We start from the raw sequence: 19,639 nt of genomic DNA on the forward strand, positions 1-19,639 counted from the left end.
TGCTTCTCCAGTCTCCCCCAGGTCACAATTCTGCTCAGCCCACGTCCCATTCATCACTGGCGGCCGAAGCCTCTCCTGCCCCCTGCCCTGGTAACGCCGGGGGAGCTCTCGGCGGGGCCGGGCAGTGCCGGGGGGTGGCCGTGGGGAGCGGCCCCTCTGCTGCGGGGCGGGCAGCGCTCCTGCAGGACGCAGGCCAGGCCCGCCACCCCGGCCGTGCGAGGGCCCGCCGTGCCCCAGGCCGGCCCGAGCCCCTCCCGGCCTCGGAGCGGAGCGGAGCGGAGCGGAGCGGAGCGGGGCGGGGCGGAGGGCAGGGAGGGCCGGGCCGGGGGCACCTCCCCGCTCGGCGGCCGCCAGTGAGCCCGGTGGGGACGGCCGGGAGGGGAGTTTTGGGCAGGTGGTGCCGGCGGGGAGCCGAGCCGAGCCGAGCCGAGCCGGGCTGGGCTGGGCCGGGCCGGGCCGGGCCGGGTCGGGTGCGGTCCGCGGTGCCGGCATGGTGTTGCAGGAGTCCGCCGGGGCGCTGAGTCTGTCGACTGCGGCGGGAGGGGTCGGTGATGCCGCCGCCGAGGTACAGCTGTCCCGGCTTCGCTGGGCCGTGCTGCTGCTCTTCAGCAGCTACTCCCTGTGCAACGCTTTCCAGTGGATCCAGTACAGCAGCGTCAACAACGTCTTCGTGCGCTTCTACGGCGTGAGCACCTTCGCCATCGACTGGCTTTCCATGAGCTACATGCTCCTCTACATCCCCCTGCTCTTCCCCGTCGCCTGGCTGCTGGACAAGAGGGGCCTGCGCCTCATCGCCTTGGCTGGCTCGGCCCTCAATGCCATGGGTGCCTGGGTGAAGCTGGGCAGCCTGAAGCCGCACCTCTTCCCTGTCACTGTTCTGGGACAGGTCATCTGTAGCGTGGCTCAGGTCTTCATCCTGGGCATGCCCTCACGCATCGCCTCGGTCTGGTTTGGCTCCCACGAGGTCTCCACCGCCTGCTCCATTGCGGTCTTTGGGAACCAGGTAATGGGCAGCTGCAGCCCGGCTGGCCAGGCACGTGCGGCGGGCTGTCACCTGCCTGGCTGGAGACTGGGAGTGCTAAGGGAGCAAACCAGGAAGGGGTAAGAGATGCACATGGCCTGAAGGGCAGCTGCAGGGATAACACGAACTTACATGAACTTCCCTCTGGAAAATGCAACTGGTATCTGGAAGGATGCCTCTGATGTTAGCTGGAGGGCTGATGGTGGTGGCAGAAGCAAGTGGGACTTCCATCTACAAAGTTTGAGGCATCATGGGGGTTAAGTATGATTCTGGCTTTGAAAGGTCTTTGGCTCAGGCTGTTCTCCAGTGCCCTTCACTTCCTGCGTGTGTGAATCTCCAGTCCAGGGTTGTGATTCAGTAGAACTATGAATGGCCTGAGGGGGAAAGCGCAGTGCTGAGAAACTGCTTCAGGCAGTGTTCTTCAAATATTGTATCTGCAGTTGCATCTGGACTTGACACTGCAATATCTCTTCCTGCTGACAACTAGATGGGACAAAGGAGATTAGCTGTCTGCTGAAAACATTGTCATTGGGCCCTGGAGGAAAAGGACTTTAGCACTTTCATACCTCCTAAAAGTAGCTACAGTTTCCACCAGCAGTTGCTTTGAAAAACAGAAAAGTTCTGTCAGGCCAGTGTCAGGTCAGCTCTCCTAGAGCTCTTGTATCAATGCAGGTGCAGGAGGCCAGTGACCCACATTTGCTCCAGCTGTGACTGTCTTTTCTTGTAGCGAGAGAAGATAAAAGTTTTACAACAGCTTTGAAAGGATCAGGGAAATAGCTTCTTGACCCTTGCACCTGAACACCAGCTCATACCAACTGAATGAAGTGAATAAGCGAATACTAATGCAATGGGGCATAAGTCAAGTGAGCCTGGCTCTGCAGCCCTGACACAAAGAAGAGGAAAGTGGAACATGACATTAGCTGGTAGGCTTGTGGCCCTTGCTTTGAGATGCGTACTCCCCTAAATGTGACTCTGTGCTCCACCCTGGACCGTTCAGCCTGTGAGTGACTGCCATTCTGATTTGAATGGTTCTCAATTCAGGTAGCTTCTAATGCAGGCTGCTTCCTCCTGTGTTTCTGTATTTATTTAGATACTGCTGAGGCAAAAAGAGGTCAATGCTTGGAGATGGTATTTGAGGAACAGAAGTTTGCAGAACAGCACTAGGGAATTAAGGGGACTGCTTTACATCTTTTGGGAAGAGAAAATCTCTTTCCTTGAGTGCATCTGAGCTTTCCTTTTTGCTCTTATAATCACTTCCAGTGGGCTGGTTTTTACGTGTTTTTAAGTGAGTCTTCGGAGTGGAATGCATCTAACTTGGCATGAGCAAATAAGGAACTGAGCATTTTGCTGTCAGACTTTTAAAAAATTATTCAGGTGGAGTTACTCAACAGTATGCATTAGAAATCCAAACTACGAGGCTGTCAGCCTGTGCTATATGCCTGTGTGGAGTCGTCATCATCATCCCAAAAGGAGTGGCTTAGCATAACGGTTGTGAAAAACAAACTTTGGCTACCCATTTGGTGTTCCACACTGGTCTGGCAGTTGAACTGACATGACAATGAGACCTCAGTTCAGTACATAGTCTTTGCTTTGTAAGACCAGACTTTCCTTTTAGAGAATCGGAGAAGTCAGCATTGGTAGTGACTAAAGACAGAGCATACTCTATAAGGAAGGCCTATTTATTCCCATAGTCAGACATAATCACAGTGACTGAAAACTAGCTGTTTTGTTTACTGGTGAGGTTGGGCAGGGGGAAGAAATAGAGGCATACATTTTTCTTGACTGCAGTCAAAGACTGTCTTAGGGAGTGTTAGCAAAGGGTATAATGCAGTGGTTTTGTAATTGCAGTATGGTAAATTATTCCCTATGCTAGTTTCTCTACAACTGTATGGTTTTCCTTTCCTTTGCCATGTCACTTAGTTTAATTATTATTATTATTGAATACCAAGCACTGTTGCACCTCTCCATTAAGAATTGCAAGCAGCTGCATGAAGTAGCAGGGAAGTGTCACTGCTTCTTTATTTCCTATACCTGCTCTTTTTCTGCTCTTGCTCTCTTGGCCCCGGGCTGCACTTCAGCAGCGCTGTCCTGAGGAAAGCCCTGTCTGCTGCTTCATCTCGGTCTGCCAGGGCCTTGTTTGCTCAGGACACCACCTCTGCTCACTGACTGATGTTAACCTTCAAGTTCAAAGTTAGCTCTGAAGAGTAAATCATTGAATCAATCAGATCAGGTACTAAATACCCTTTAAAAAAACCAAACAACTCCTAGTAAGGTATTAGAATCACCTCACTTGTTTCTAGCCATATGTTGGCTGTGGTATCTGAAGTGCTAAAACAGGTTAGATTAAGCACTGTTGAGTCAGTGCTGGAGAGCTTCTAGAAGAGTGTGAATACCTGTGGATGTGATCACATTCTCATGTTTACCCACTGCTGGTTTTCATGACATTTTACTTTTCCATGTTTTAACAGGAGGGTACGTAGGTGTTTTTCCATTCTTTTTTCCTTGTCTTGGAAGTTCATGTGTGGGGAGGTATAGAATGAAATTTGTATGTTGGATGCTTTGGCATTTATATATTAGTGTTATTGAAATACTGCTGGCTTCTCATTGCTTGAAAGACTAGGAAAAATCTATATGGGGACTATTCCTCATGCTGAAGATCTGGGGTAAAGCAGAAGTTTTATCTGAATGTTCTTCATATGTATTTTAATATTGTCAGGAATTTGTCTGGCACACTTATGAAATACAGCTATCAGTAGTAGTGTGCCTGCTACATCAGCAGCGTTCTCTATGGAGCACCTCGGTGCAGGTGAAGTCCTACAGAAGAGGTGGATAGGAAGGAGAGAGTGGTCTGGGTAAGGCTGTCCTGTTACCATCTTGTTGTATTGATTCATCAGCTGCATCCCTGTTTGGGACTGTGGTTGAGACCTGACAGGCAGCAGCAAACAGGCTTCTAAACTTCTTCACTGACGGCAGACTGTCCATCATTCTCCGTGGTGACAGAACTGCAGTGGGAAGAAACGCTCTCCTGAATAAGATACTGGCATTTGCAAGAGTGTGTGCTTGCTGGAGCAGCAGGTCTTGCCCCTTCATTTAACACACTTGTTCTCCTGTAATGTGGGGATGAGGAAGTGCATTGTCCTTTGGCATGACAGAACTAACGTGGGGACGTTTAGGTAGCAAGTTAAGTTTTCATGGCATTTTGAAATTTATAAGCTGGAGTCTGATGGCCAGGTACCAGCTCTCTCCTTCAGGTGCCATGGTGCATACTGAACTGCTGTGTCTGGCTTTTGTGCATATCTCACTCTTACTAGTTTATCTCACTGTTGTCACTTGATGGGCAAAGGGTGTGGGTAGCATGCAGAGAAATGTGTAACTGTGTTGCATATAGGCAAATTTGTGGGTTTGATTTGTATTGCTTTGCCACCAGTATTAGGTTTTTTGTTGATTGAGAGAGACCTTGTTCCTGTTTTTTGCTGTTTTGACAAAGAAACAAGACACAAGATGGGTTTGGGAGTAAGGATGCGGGCCTGTTAAATTATTTTTTACACTAATTTTTCTTCTTTTTTTTTTTTTCTTTCTTTTTTTTAAGCAGGGCTTGAAAAAAAAGTGATGTGATTTGGGAGGAAAGAACTTCAGCCTCATATTAAGCTCTGCTTTAAGGGAAAAATCATACAGCACCTTATTGGTCTTTGGATCTGTCCCTGTTCTGATGTAGCTGCAATGTGACTTCAGAGATTTAGGGCTTCCATAATAGAAACAGCCTGAGGCAGAGATTTTAGGTGGTATCTGCAGCCTGCTGGGAGTGCCAGTCTTGAAGTGATTAGGTGATGGCTTTTGAAACCTGATGATAAGCTGTGAATGAAATTCAGGGAAATGTTCTCTCTCTCGATCCTGGTGGCTCCTTTCCTCTGTTTTGAATTGGGAGAAAGAGCCTGCTTGGGTAGTGGCTGAGGTGGGTTTTGCCATGTAAAAGGGTCTGCAGCATCTGAATAGCAGCTGTTTTTGAGATGGTGATCCTACAGTGCTGTTTGTGCTGAGCATGTGCCCTTGTTTGATGCCTCACTGATAACTCCATTCTGTACCTTTTGCCCTTCAGGGAAGGTGGCATCTTGAAGTCTAAGAAGCACTGTGGAAATGTATCACATCCTGTGGAATCTTTGTCTTCCAGTCTTTGAATGGACTTCTAGATATTCTTTGGCTGCTCTGTCTCTGCTGGAGGATTCCTATCCCTTCAAGTGGTTCCCTGTTAGACATGTGTACAGATGGTGGTCTGTCACACAGCCCTAGAGCTTGGCCCTGTATCTCTGAGTTTTAGCTATCAGAATAGAGAAGATTTTAGTGGCAATGGCTAATCGTTGACATAGTTGATGGTAGTGACAGTAGTTAATGGATGACATTCTCCAGCCCTGTCTCCTTTCTCTCCCTGAAATAAAAAGGGCAGGGTGGATTAGAGCACTTGGATCTTAAGGAGTGCAATGTGGCCAACTCTCCAAGATCCTGGATGTGGCTCAGTGTGGGAGGGTGTGCTGACCGAATAGCAATGTGGCTTTTGCAGGAATGCCTCTGTTTCTATAAATGGATAGGAGAGCCTGAAATTAACTTTTTCTACCCATTTCATCTCGTGCTCCCTTCCCAGTCATACACCAAAGACAGCTCACCTTTCTCTCTCACAGAAGCTGGCTTTTGGGTTAATTTCTGCATGAGAGTTTCAATTAGTGTCTGCAGTGTTTCTGATAGGAGGGCCTACCCTACAGCAAGCACCCTCAGCACTTACCCTGCAGGATATCCAGAAGAGTCTGTATTAGGTGACTTGGAGTAGGTCCTTGACCAAAGCATATCCTCACCGAGGATTCCAGTAGCAGCTGAGGTTGCTGTTAGAGCTGAAACCCCTATGTTTTGTTCTCTCTCTTGTCTACTGCTGTTGTTTTGCTGTGTTGCAGTTCTTTCCCAGCAGACTGGGGGAAGGTGCATTCAGGCTGACAGGCCCCAAATGACTCACACAGGGGAATAGTCTTCACTGTACAGCATTGCATCATGTTAAGCATTATGAGATGATGCCACGGGAAGCAGAAGTGTTGTGCGGAAGGGAGTTTGCTTTGTTTGCAGATGAGTTTTGGTTGTGCAAGTGCAGTTTGGAAAAACGAAAAAGTCTCCCATGTTAGTGGGAAGGTAAAATAGAGCTTAAGCTCTGTCTTGTATTACCACAATTTTTCCTTTCACAACTTGTGTACTTCCTTATTTTTTCTTAAAACACTTCAAGAAAGTTATGTAAACTGTGCAAAAATGTACATTGGTGTCCTACTATCTGGATTTCAATAGGCTCTTCTAATTTTACTGTCAGTGGTATGGAAGAGGCATATTCTGGACACCAGTTCATACAAAAGTTTACTGTGTAGGAACTGGTAGCTTCTGCTTAAACAACACCTCGGTTGGCCATTTTCAATTCTCCTGTAGCCTTTTATATGGAAAGACAGCTGGGACCTGTGCTGATAGCAAACTATTGGGAAGCCAACATGCAGCTGGGAGGCACAGGTTGGGAGAAGGGGGTAGCTGTCTGCTCTCTGCAGATTGTGATATATGAATTATAGGGGTCAGAAGGTTCGGCTGCTCTTGTGAAATGTCATGGTTACAGTTTGAGGGGCACCTGTAGTTAGAAAAGGAGGGAGGGCCTAGGACAGAGCTTTGATATTCCAGACAAGAGTAGAAGAGGATGCTGATTTGCCCAGGGCTCTGGAACAAGCATCTCCTCAAAGGGGTTCCCTGGGTGAATTGAGAGGGAGTCTGGAGTGTGTCCTCCGCATTCTCCAAAGTCTTGGCTTGGGAACTTGCTAAGACCATGTTGAAATCATGGTGTCTGAAAAGCCTGTTGTATTGGTGTTTATCAAAACATAGATCTTTTGATTGCTACATTTTCTGCCACTTGGCCAAACCAGCAGGCTGCTGGTCTCGGGGTTTCCTGGGACTTCTGCTTATGCTGAGCCTCCTAAAAATTAGCATCACTTTTCTCTTATTCCATTCCTGTTTTGAATATTTGGTAACGGACCATTTAGTATGTTTGTGTGTGTGAGTAGTGTAGATTTTCTGTTGACTTGTTTATTTGAGCTCCTGGATGAATACCAGCTGGTCCCGATGCCTCAGAGAATAAATTAGTTTAAATATATTGAGTAATATCTTCCACTTGTAGCACATCATGTCATGAATGATGGTTCCAAGACCTCTTTCTCAAATGTTCTCCTTCCACACTGATCATCTTTTGACCCTTCTGTCAGGTTTCCTGATTTTGTTGTGTTTGAGGTATTCTGACTTAGTTTGTAAAGCTGTTCTGGTGCCTCTTTTGGCCTAATTATGGTTTTGCTTTAGCATAGTCCAGCTTGCTGTAATTTTTCTTTGTTTGAAGGAATAATATCCAGTTTTAGAGCTGGGTGGTTTATGTTATTATTGTTTTTTTTTGTTTATTTGTTCATTTGTTTAGGTTTCTTTGCAATTTTTTTGTACTTAACTGTGGTTCCTTTATTTTAAAATATTTTGCTAATATTCTCTAGGCTTACAGTGAGCCTCTGACTCAGTGTATTTGCACAATCTTAATGCCATTTGCAAGCCTTTACTTTCTTAGGCTTTTCTTCTTAATTTCCATTTAACACACTTCTTTCAGGCAGCTTCCTCTTGTGAGTTATAGATCGCTGTAGTGTTTTGGAGGGTGTTTCATTTTTTTTGTCAGCTGCAAGGAAGCTGAATTTCAGTCCAGTGCAGAACCATTCTGTAATATAGGTCATAGCCTCACTGTGCTGTTCTGGGTTGAAATCAGAAATTGTGCTGCCTCTTACAAGTTTTCCTCAGAAAAGGGTATTTATGGAATGCAAAAATGCAGTCTCTGCATCATCCATATCATGATGCTTATTTAGCTTGCAAGGGCATTGTCAAGATTTCTTGTTGTTGTATATTTTTGCTTTTGCAGCATCTCTCTCTCTCTCTGTCTTTTAACATTATAATTGACCTTCTGGATTTGGTGGTCCCCTCTGTCAACATTTATACTTACTTATGGAATTTTACAGGGCTGTGTTCCTGTTGCTGACTCATAGTTTTTTTTGAGGTGCAGGTCCACTCCTGCATTCCTACATCGATCATTCATTTACAATTTCAATGCTGATACACCCCTGCTTATCTTCCTTCAGGAGACTCTTAGCAGCTAATCTTAGATGTGTCATTTTATATTGCAAGACTTTGGGTACATTTATACCATCTTCTTAAGCAACAAAACCAAGAGCAAGTAGCTGTTCTTTGTGCACATTTGAATGCTGAATATGATGTTGTTGTTGTGACTGGTCCTTGGTAGGAAATACATTCCTTCCATCCTTTACTAGTCTCTTTTAAGAGTAAGTCATATGAACAGTGCACTCTGCTATAGTTGTTGACTTTCCTGGTATTGTGTTTAAAAATTACCCCAAAGCCTTTTTAAAATAAAGTACCAGCAGACTGATCTCCTGGAAAGATCCCCAGAGATCAGGACAGTGCTGGGTGTTTTGGGTGAAAGGATTCTGAGTGATGTATCAAATTTTGAGAACATCTGTATAGGTATTGGGCACTAATCTGCCTGTGTAAAGCTTGGAGATCCAAATTAAATAAGAGGGTATCTTATGACTGATGGTGTCTGTAAGGAGGGTAGCACAGACTTTTGCAGAACTAACCTTATTTTTACAATTGCTTTATTTTCCCTGATGTGCAAGGTGTGGAGAAGGGAAGAGAAGCTTTTTCCCTCTTCTAAGGCATCTTTTGAATTTTCTTGTTAATTGGTTATAGTGTTTCTGTGGGCTTGTGGTGATTTGCATACTGACCTGCTGAGAACCAGGCCAAAAATCTCCTTGTGAAAGGTAAAGTATATGCAGTGTGATAGTCATCATGTTGTTGAGAGCTTGTCTGCTTTGCTAAAAATGGTATGAAAAATCCAAGTCTGTGAATGTTGTTCAGGAAATCTTCAGTTCTAGTCAAGTCAAGGGGCTTCATCTTCACAGAATTAACAGCATGAGTCGTTCTGAAATATAAAATGTAGCTCCTATTGCTATGGGTTTTTTTGTCCATTCTGCTATGGTTCTTATCAAAGGTATAATGAACTCCTAATGGATAAAAGTTGCTTCTTTCAGGGGGAGGAGAAGAGAAAGGATGAAACATCCAGTTATGGTTAGAAAAGTTGTTCAGGAAAATGCTTCTGAAAAGGCAACAATTAGTTCAAGAAAGCTGGGTGAGTCTGTGACCCATTGGGTAAGTGATGACTGTAGGATCTCCCAGTAAAAGATTTCTAAACAATTTGCGACGCAGACTCTCAGTATCTTCTCTGCTAGGTATATCAGATAGATCCTTTTTCAGGAAGGAGCAGCTGGAGGGAGACAGTAAAAGATTGAAACTCAACTGTGGTCCCGGAGAAACTTACGTCAAAGGTCAGAATAAAGTGTGGATCTCTCCTCCCCGATGTTTTGTTGCTGTTCAGCAGCTCATGTGGCTAGCATGTGATTACAGAGAGAAGGAAGCTAAGAAGTACCTAGCACAGGAATCCAGCTTAGTTCTTTCAAGAATTAAACACTGGTAAGACAGAGTCAGTTTCCAGTAAGGTGTTTGTAAACCTTACTTGGGAAAGGGTGGAGGGCACATGGAAGACGTGATATGAGACTCAATAGGACTCTTCCCTCAGATGGAAAGGAGCAGTGTTGAGAGTCTCTTCCTCAAAGGATAAGTCTTTAGAAATGCTCTGGAGATGGAAGTGAAGCCCAGGCTGGCTGTGTCCTGGGCTGACCAGGCACACCAGAGGCACATGCCTGCACTTGGCCACAAGGAGGGCAAAATAAATGTGCTGCAGAGACAAGCAGGCTTCTGCTCTCTACCAGCAATCTCTGTGAGATTCTGTGTTTGATGCCATTACCTTTTCTGTGCAGCTGCATGCTTGTGTAGGGAAGGGGAGGCATGCAGTTTGATGGAGGTTAGAGCTTGAAGCCTCTAAACCATGATAGTTGTGCTTGCTGTAGTGAGTGGGCAGTGCAGAGGAGGAGAGTCAGCCTGACTCACTGTGATGAGATGGGGCATAGGCCATATCTGAACAAAACTGAGTTCTGGCAAGTTTAGTCCTGTGTCAGAGTCTGTCTGTGCCATGTGGGTGGTAGGAAGGTTTATCCTCCTTAATGGTCTTTTAAGTTTCCTCCTAAACTCTTTCAGTCCTTGACTTGCTATCTGGGATGGCACAGCTTTGGTTTGTCTTCAGTCTATGTAACTAAACCTCAAATATTCTTATTCTTGACAGTGCTTTGAACTGGTGGGGCACATCTGTAATCTCTCGGTGGCCCTTCTCACTAGCTCCCTGCAGTGTCTGAGCACCAAGAATGAATTTAGTGTATATACATATCTTGCTGATCCTGACCCAGGATACACCAGGTCCCAGTGGAGGGCACTGCTTGACACAGGAGAAGTTTGGCTAGACATGACTGAAAGTGACTTGTTTGTAAGCTAAATAGGGCAGTCGAGGGTAGCAGATAGCTCTGTTTGAATCCTAAGCATTCTTCCTGTCTCAAAAATACACCAGCTGGAGATGGAGAAGTAGGGATTTTATGGAGGGGCTGGAGGGTACAAGCTGACTTTTAGCCTAACTACCAAATATGGCAACTGAAATATATTTGTTCTAAGATCTTTGTCTTGGCCAGTAAGTCAGTCTTCCAGAATGAGTCTATCAGCATCCCAGAAACACTGAGAAATGTCAGAGAAAGCATGCAGAAAGCACAAGGCGGTTTTGCTAGAAGATAACCCAGGAAAGTTGTCCAAACTCATGCCTGGGCTACAGGGCTCTTGGGTTTTCTGCTCTGTGCTGACATACTTCCACAAGGTTTATGGGCTGCACAGAACTTGTCTTTCACAGTCCTTGCTTTCTGTACATGTCAAAACAGCTTATCCAAGGACAGTTGCTGAGCTCTGTTACTAAAACCACCTGGACATTTAGGATATGTGCTGTCAACACTTTGCTTTCAACCTTGATGCTCTTCTAGATTCTCCTGGTGGTCATAGGGTGTGCCTTGTCTTGGGAGGCTGCTCATTTGAAACTGTATCAAAGTTGGCTGAGCCAGATTAATATCCCAGTTATGTGGAATGGTCAGGTGTCTATGCCCTTGCACTTAGGTGGTTGGAAAATAAATTGGTTCAACTCATTAACCTGGCAGATATTGTGGTTGGTTTTGATGGTCCTGTTTTCTGCCATTTCAATGAGCAAAATTGGATTGCCAAGTGATCAGGCCAGCTCTAGAGCAGGGGCAAGGTAAGAAATGGGATGTGTGTGTGAGCAGGAACATGTATTTGTGGAGGAGGTCAGGGCAGGCAAGACCTCCACTGACAGAGCCAGGTATTCATTCTGCTCAATTCTGTTGTAAAACCTTGCCTTGAATATCCTGACAGTTGTAAATGCAGTGGGGAAACTTCTCTTATGGCCTAATTGCAATGGGTATCTGACTTTTAATTTTTGGGTGGTAAAGAAGATTTTCATCTTGGTTGTGAAATTTGGGTAGGCTCAGTTGAGCCTGTACTGAGCTGTAGGGTAGTGGCACTGTTGTGGTTTCATGTCAGCCCTCTGTTTATCCCCTCTCTCTTCTCAGCTTGGCATTGCTGCAGGCTTTCTGGTCCCTCCAGTTCTGATCCCTAATGTGGAGGATGTGGAGAAGCTTGCCTACCACATCAGCATCATGTTCTTCATGACTGCAGGTGTGGCATCAGCCCTGTTCATCCTGGTCATCATAGGTAAGGAGCTGGGAGTGTGCACATGAAACCAAATGGGACTGAGATCAGCGGATATGTGATGGGGGGCCTGTGTGCCAGGAAATGGGCTGGGCAGGCCATCTGGGAATGTATTTTACCATGCAGCTGACAGGGTCATGCAATACTTTATCTTGCCACTTCAAACCCTTGATGAAAAGGACATGTAGAAGGGAGGTTGTCAGTGAGCTTGCCAAATTGTTAGTTTTGTCCACTGCCTACATAATAAATTCCAGGCATGAATAAATACTTTAAAAACCAACAGAAATCTTGCAAGTTTCATAGTCTGCTTCCCTGCAAATAGGGTGCTGGGCTTTGGGTTATATCTGGGACCTGACTACTACCTAAGAGTAAAAAGAGGCAGATTATATGGCATCACAGGAACAAGCTGTTCCCAGTTATGAGTGGAGAGAATAAAGCATGAAGGACAGTTGCAGGACACAAGAGATGCAGTTCCTCTGCTTAACACATGAATTTGAAGCCAGATCTTTAGCATGAAGTACTGGCATGCTCACTGGAGAGCTGAGTTTAGTTGGTGAATTCCATGAAATTTTTTTGATAGGCTCCTCTTGCCAGTTTGTTCATGTTGCTTGTGGCTGAATCAGATGTAAACTTCAAATAATGTGGGGCAGGGAATAGACAAGTACAAAAATGCCTGTCTAGCACCTAGCACAGCAGTATTGCCTGTGACTGGGATTTCTGGATGCTACTTTAATGCTGGTAATGGGCAGCAGATGGCTTGGCCTGAAATAAAACCTGGCAAAGGTTTTTGTTCCCTGGGCATTGGCCACTGCAGAGCGCTAGGCCACCTTTGTCAATTGACTTGTCCCGTTCCACTCTGTCACTTGGAAATCCACATAACACTTTTGCACCTCGCTGGTCATCCTTCTAGAGACAAAGGCATTATTAATAGTCATGAGAACTCTTTTGGTGCTGCTGGACACTGCCTACACAAAAAACTAATTGAAGGCAAGATGTTTCTCTTGGGAAGGTGGCAGGAGTTACTGTTGGAAGAGTTGTTCTTTCCTGTTCCTGGATAAGTTTATGCATGGAATAGGAAAGTGTGTTTTGTAGGTAAATGGTGTGTTTTGTACAGTTGGTTATACCAGCTCCTCTGCCATCCTCAAACCGTGCTGTGTGTGCTCAGGCTCCTCAATTACCCCATTACAAACAGATGTATTTTGTGTCTGGTTTCAGTCTTCAAGGAGAAGCCCCCGAACCCTCCAAGCCGAGCTCAGGCCTCAATCCAGTCACAACCGACTGCAGAATATTCCTACGTGCAATCAATCCTCCGCCTGCTCCGCAATATCAACTTTTTGCTGCTTATGATCACTTATGGTAAAGTCTGGCCTTTCTTCCTGTGCAGTTATCACGGCTTCTCCCTCCCTCTCTGTGCTCTGCTGGGGCAGTAACTGGCTTGAGTTTTTTAAGGGAACATAAAGATAGCTCCTCTGTGCTGTCACAGACCAGGAATCCTTATAGCCCAGTACTCTTCAGCAGTGGTTACCAGTGAATGCAGCAGGGAAGAACGAAAGGAAGGCAAATACACAGAGGATGATATGCCCCTACGACTGTTCTTCCAGTCTTTGAATGTTTGCTGTGAGGGAGATTTCCTTATCTGTTCTTTTTTTCCAGTCATTTAGTTAATTGCAGCAAACTGATCTGAATGCTTACATATGAAATACATGAAAGTGTCTGAGTGCAAGTCACAGAACTGAGTGAAAGTCTTTTCAAAGGCAAGGATAAGAATATGACTGCCAGGAATCTCTGTAGAGGTCATGTGGAATATGCAGATATGCAGACTTTGTCAGCTTTCTAGGCAGTCCCTGTAAAGCAATTGGAAGGAAGGACTGCAGAACATCTTATGCCATCTGTCCTTGCATGTTGAATTTTCTGCTTGCTTCTCTTCAGTAGGCTTGATCTGGTTGTTTGAGGGCAGTGTGATTTGTTGAATCTATTCCCTGATGCTGAATTGGCATATGGAAAAATGCTTTTGCTGCAAGCAGAAAGGCCATTGTGGTCTGTGCCTGGCTGCATAATAGAGTATGCTGTAGCCAGCTAGTCTGTGGGTAGTTTTGTCCTCACTCTTCCTACTAGCTTGCTATGGAAGCTTCTCAGGGGGACAGTTAAATATTGCTGAAAGTTCTACACATTCTGCCAGCAATTGTATGTGAAACATCTTGTGGATGAGTAGTCAGGTTGGAGTCAGATGGTGGCTTTGTACTTGCTGAGGGTGCTAATGGTCTTTGGAGTTGTTGGAATCTCTGCTCCCTTCCTTCTCAGTGCTGTAGACTTCTAGAAATGCCCCTCTCAGATTGCTCCTAAACTCTCCTGGTTTGAATTGCAGCTGCTGGTTTTGGCTATTTTTTTTTTTCCAGTAGTATGTAATGCCCTCTCAGGCCAGGCAGACTGTGTTTGAAGTTGGATTGTATTGTCTGCTCAGTTTACACTTACCCTTCAGGAAAAATGAAGGGGAAAGCATTTGCTCTAATAGGCATAAACAGGTCCTGAGAGTCTCAGTGCAAAGAACATGTTTAGAATCTTACCTTCCTGGAGTAATTCTTTTCTGGCAGTCACAGTGTGGAAAATCCATTCAGTGGCTCATAATTCATTTTCTCTTGCTGCTGGTCTGCATTTATTCTGTTCCTCTCTTTGTCAGCCTCATGCCAATCTCCAGCTTGACTTGAGATGGTGACTGTTACTCAGAGAGGGAACTATACTGTGAAACTTTTTTTTTAGCTTGTCTGGGTTTAAAATGGTGACAGTTTTTCCTACTCAAGTCAAAAGTTACGTTGGCCAAGATTTAAGACATCTGCAGCCACATGAGTGCAACTGAGTCATCCTGCCTACTTAACACAAAGATATCTGCAGCCTGTTGGCTTTTGTGTTAGCATGTACGTGTCAGGGGAGAGAGGGGCAAACCTGCTGATTGTTCATCTCTCCTGGCTGTAGAAAGAATAGGGATCTTTCTACAGTGTCAGGTCAGAGCAGGTTTGCAGACCTCTAAGGTCTTGGTATTACCAGCACCCAATGATTCCTTTCTTGTGGCAAGGCTTGCAGTGCTGGGAACAGCGTTGTCACTGCTGCTATGTCAGTGCTAGTGAACTGTTTTTCAGGAAAGCCCTCAGAGAACCTTTTCCCCAAGACTGTTGACATTGCTTCCATAAAACTGAGGCATAACATGGAATGGACATTAAGGAATACCAAGTCTGTGGGGTTGGGCTTTGCATTGGAGAGCATGTTGCTAGTGGGAGGCAGTAGGCAGGAAAAGGGTGGGAAATGCTGGGAAAGACTGATAGAATGGGAGTAATGAAACAGTCTTAAAGAATCAGCATTTGGAATGATGATGGGACAGTGAGGAGGAGGCAGGACAGTGAGAACTGCCTAAGGAACCATTGTTGGGGAGGATTACAAGGGTGAAAGAGAGAGACCAAGAGTCTGGCATGTAGGTAATCAGCTGCCTACCTGTGGGAGACCTGGGTTATAGTCTGAGGCTTAATAAGGGCTCCTTTTGGAGCTGTAGGCAATAAACTTCCTGTTCTGGCCTCTATAAAATAGGGGAGACACTGAGGTATCAAAAATATTATTCTACATTACAAGCAAACCATGGTAACTAGCTAAAGAATCTGGTGCTGCTGGACCTTCAGATGTCCTGCTCCCAGCTACTAGTTCTGGTTTCCCTCCTCTGGGTGTCTGGGCAGGCAAATGGCCACTTTCCCATTGGAAACTGCCATTACCTGTTTTATGGACATTCAAACAGCTGTAATTCTCACAGAAGCTTCACTGAGCAACTGTGATATATGAAGTGCTACAACGTTTCTCAGCCCTCACATATGCAAATTTGACACATTGTCTTGATTCTTAGAATGTTTTGCCTGACTCTAGTGCCAAATGTTGCTGCCAACTCTTAAGTTCTCCCCAGCTTGGGAGCAGGGGCCCCATCTCTGTCTTGGAAATCACATGGGTCACAGAGCTGCTGTAAAGCTGGTTTACTGACAGCATTAGGTACCAGAGCAGCATCTGTCTGTCTTCACAAGGCTGCTGTCCTCTTGGCTGTGTGAGAAATAGAAGCGCACAAATGAGTGGATAATGTTTATGCCCAGCTTTGAAGTGAAGAAGCAGAAGGACTGTGCTGATCCGCCATACTCCTGTGTCCTTGTACTACAGCTTGTGGTGTCACCTAGTGAGCAGGGTGCTCCAGAGGTGGAGATGGGATGAAGCTGATTTAGGGTGCACTAGCTGTTCTGCCATAGCCAAGTGCTGCAAAGAGATGGCTTTCAAAGCTGGAGGGCGCCTCCTTGCTGTGAGATCTCCAGTTGTTCTCCCCCATCCTTGGCTGCTGGCCCTGCTGGAATTTCCAGCCTTCCTGAGTAACTCTTGGTAAGGACTGGGTAGATTCTTCTGCCTAATGAGCATGTCACTCAACTTGCTAGCCACTCCTGTAACCTTCTGACACATGATTTTGAAGCAGGAAGCATTGTCACAGGCAATATGTGGGATCACGTGCATGAGTCTTCACGTGTTGCCTGGGCCATACAGCTGTGGAGTGAGTTTTGCTTGATCACAGAATGGTTTGAGTTAGAAGGGCTCTAAAAGATTATCTAGTTCTAATCTCCATGCCATGTGCAGGGACACCTTCCCCTAGACCTGTTTACTCAGAACCCAGTCCAGCCTGGACTTAAACCCTTCCATCTACACCTTTGGGCAACCTGTTCCAGTGCCTCACCACCCTCACAATAAATTGTCATATTGTCAGAGATGGTGTGCAAAGGAAGTGTGATGCATCCTCCAGCTGCCAATTTTGTGGCACCTCATAGTGCTGTGTACTACAACAGCTATCCAGTGTTCAGTGGAAGAAAACTAGGTACAGGATTGCTGAGTACTTAAGGGGAGCTAGGTGACTTCAGGGTTAGGAGAGCTCAGGGCTTTGTTCCCTCTGCAAAAGCTCTGCCTGCTAGACTGCACTTCTGTATCCTGTGGTAAGCAGGCAGCAGGTGTTGTTAGTTTCTGCTTTTAGCTGAGGCTTAAAGAGGAAGAGTAGGAAGGGGGAACTTGACATGTATCTGTTTTGTCAGGATTTCAGGCATCAGTGCCAGACTTTTTAAACTCATGGCTCCTTTTGGAGCCTACAGATGGGTGAGCTGCAGTGGTGAAATCTGTCCCCTTCCTTTCACCCATCAGAATCACTGAAGCCTTGAAGAGAAACCAACTGCAAATGTAAAAGACTTTCTGAGAAGAAAGTTATGTTGACTGTTACAGACCTCCATCCACCTGGGGAAGGTTTCTCAGTATCACCCAAGGTGAGAGTGTAGCCGTTGCAGTACTGCTGGTCCAGTGCACATGTGTGTGTTCTTGCCTGCTGAACAAAGCAGTTGGGTTTTCTGCCCTTTTGAGAAGGCATTTAACCAATGAGAATTGCATGTAAGATGGAGCAGAGTGTCGGAATAGCTTGACCAGTATCACCCCAGGAGTTTCATTCTCACCTCGGGTGATACTGAAAAACCTTGTAACAGTTAATATAAGTTCTCTTTCAGAAATACAATTACTTTCATGGCTTTTTTCAGGCGTCAGTGATACCTTTTAAAATGCAAAACTTTTCCCATGCAGACACACACACATCCCCCATGTGCCTGAGTGTAGTGCTGTCTGTGCTTCACCAATCAGCTCTGCTCTTTTTTGTCTTCTGGCATTTCTTGGCTTGGACAGAATGTTATTTACTATGGCAGGGAGAATGCTGACAGGCTCTTCTCTGGGAGGAGAACACACAGGTCAATGACACTGTTGTTAATTGAATCTCAGGTCCTTGTTCAAGGTCTGATGCTGAGACAGATGCTTTTCTAGTATTCTGGCTTGGCTGGGGGCAGAGGAGAAAATTGCAGTGCTACAGATGGATCTGGCTGTGGGAGAGGGTTGAGACCCTGTGAAGGGGTTGCAAGACCTTTCAGTACCAGAAATGTGCACAGCCCTTCCTCTCCTCTAGCTGCTTGGGTAAGAACCATCCTGAAACTTCAGGGCTCTTCCTCCTGTATGCTGAGGCTTGGATGTTGGTCTGCATTTCTTTCAGTTACCTATGTCTAGCCAGTCTGGCTCACTCTCCTCAGACACTTCAGCCTTGTTCTGGACTGATGGTCCCAAAGATTTCTCTCTCTGCATTTCTACCTTTTCACAAGCCAGCAGGAGAGTAGCAGGCTCTGAATGTGCTGCATTTTTATCCCCTTCTCAGGTCTGAATGTAGGTTGTTTCTACGCCTTGTCCACTCTGCTGAACCGCATGGTGATCCATCACTACCCAGTAAGTGCATCCAACCCTCATGGCCCTCTCTGATGCTTGCTGTTGTCCAGCACTGGCTGCCAAAGGAGAATCTGTGAGAAAGGGAATATCACAGCAGTCTTGGCTGCCTCTAGCACAAAGTTGACTGTTCCTTTTTTTCCTTTACACCACCCCATGCAAAAGCTGGGGAGCTCTAGAATAGATGGCTCCTTTGCACCTTAAATGAAAGCATTTACTTCTGAGAAAATCTTCTGGCAATTTCCTCTCTGTTTCTGACTGTGGTTTCTACTGGGACATCTGTTCCAGGAGGCTGTCCATGCTCATGCTCTGGTGGCAGAAGGGTGGGGTCCCTCAGTACCTGTACAGCTTACTGCTGGTGCTGCATGCCACAGAGCTCCTTTCTGTGCTGCCTGTGAGTCCCAATATCTCCTAGTCAATCTGGCCCAAATCCTAACAGCAGGTTTCATAGAGTTTGTGCTAGCTCCTCTGAGAGTATCTGCTCACACTGGCCAGTGCACACCTTATTTTCAGGGCTGGCTCAGACACAATTGCCAGACCACTTTTTTTTTTTCATGGACTAGAAAGCGCTGGCTCATGTGGGCCTGAAAGTGTTACTGCAAAGGCAACTTCTGGTTAGTGTGTTACCAGCAGTAAACATGTATGAAGACTAACTTTGGTATTTCTTCCTCTCTGGGTTTTCTGCACTTTGCTTTTTGTTTGATATGAGTTAGCTCCTGCATTTGTGTGAGTGTGTATGTGTCTCACCACAGGGGGAGGAGGTGAATGCTGGCAGGATTGGACTCACCATTATACTGTCGGGGATGGTTGGGGCTCTGATCTCCGGCATCTGGTTGGACAAAACCAAAACCTACAAGTAAGTCCCTTGTTTGCCTCTGTGCCCTGGTGACTGTGCTCTTCCTCCATACTGTGCAAGGAGCAACCCTGTGCAGTTGCAAGTTGGCAGTATAGAGACTGAATCATAGGGAGGATTTGTGGGGGAAAAAAATAGGGTTCTTCAAAACCCAATTAGTTTAAAGTGAAGTTTGGAGCTGCCCATTAGCAGGCATTGTGGCCTTACAAGATCTGGTGTTGGTGGTCCCTAGGGGGGCTTACAGAGGAAATGGCCCAGTAACTGCTTCGTCAGGGATGAGAGAGTTCTTGGCACAAGCAGAATCAAGACTGTACCAGACCATTTCTCAGCCCTTACAAACCAGCCTCTGTGAATTTTTGTCCAGCTTAATGAAAGGCACATTGAATTCAGTGCCCAGAAGCATTGTGTTGATGGCGTGTTGCTGTATTTAGGACAGGCATAAGGGTTATTGGGGTTACGGGTGGGTGATTCTGTGTTTGTTGCCTGGTGAGTTGGGAAGGCAGATCTGGCCAGCAACCTTGCCATCTGCAAAGGGACAGTTAAGGGACAGTCTTTGCTTGTCCTACAGTTCTCTGCAGAATATCCCAGGGGATATAGAGAGACTCTTGTGTCTTATACTGGGGTTGAGCCAGCTTTTTTGGTTTCTCTGCTGTCATTGAGAACTATGCTATAACCTGATGTCTGAGCAGGTTGGGTGA

At 45.9% G+C, this 19,639-nt stretch overlaps 1 protein-coding gene across 2 annotated transcripts in view; it reads left to right on the plus strand.

The window, feature by feature from the left end:
• Positions 1-490: 490 nt before the first annotated feature.
• The window catches only part of FLVCR2 (FLVCR choline and putative heme transporter 2), a 32,806-nt gene continuing 13,657 nt past the window's right edge, over positions 491-19,639 (plus strand). For both annotated transcript variants that reach the window (XM_062494963.1, XM_062494962.1), the window contains exons 1-5: positions 491-1,003; positions 11,644-11,785; positions 12,998-13,138; positions 18,024-18,091; positions 18,841-18,944. In XM_062494963.1, coding sequence (XP_062350947.1) covers positions 491-1,003; positions 11,644-11,785; positions 12,998-13,138; positions 18,024-18,091; positions 18,841-18,944 — 968 coding nt within the window. The remainder of the gene's footprint in view (positions 1,004-11,643; positions 11,786-12,997; positions 13,139-18,023; positions 18,092-18,840; positions 18,945-19,639) is intronic.

Source organism: Cinclus cinclus, chromosome 6, assembly GCF_963662255.1.
Source record: "Cinclus cinclus chromosome 6, bCinCin1.1, whole genome shotgun sequence".
Classification (NCBI taxonomy): Eukaryota; Metazoa; Chordata; class Aves; order Passeriformes; family Cinclidae; genus Cinclus; species Cinclus cinclus.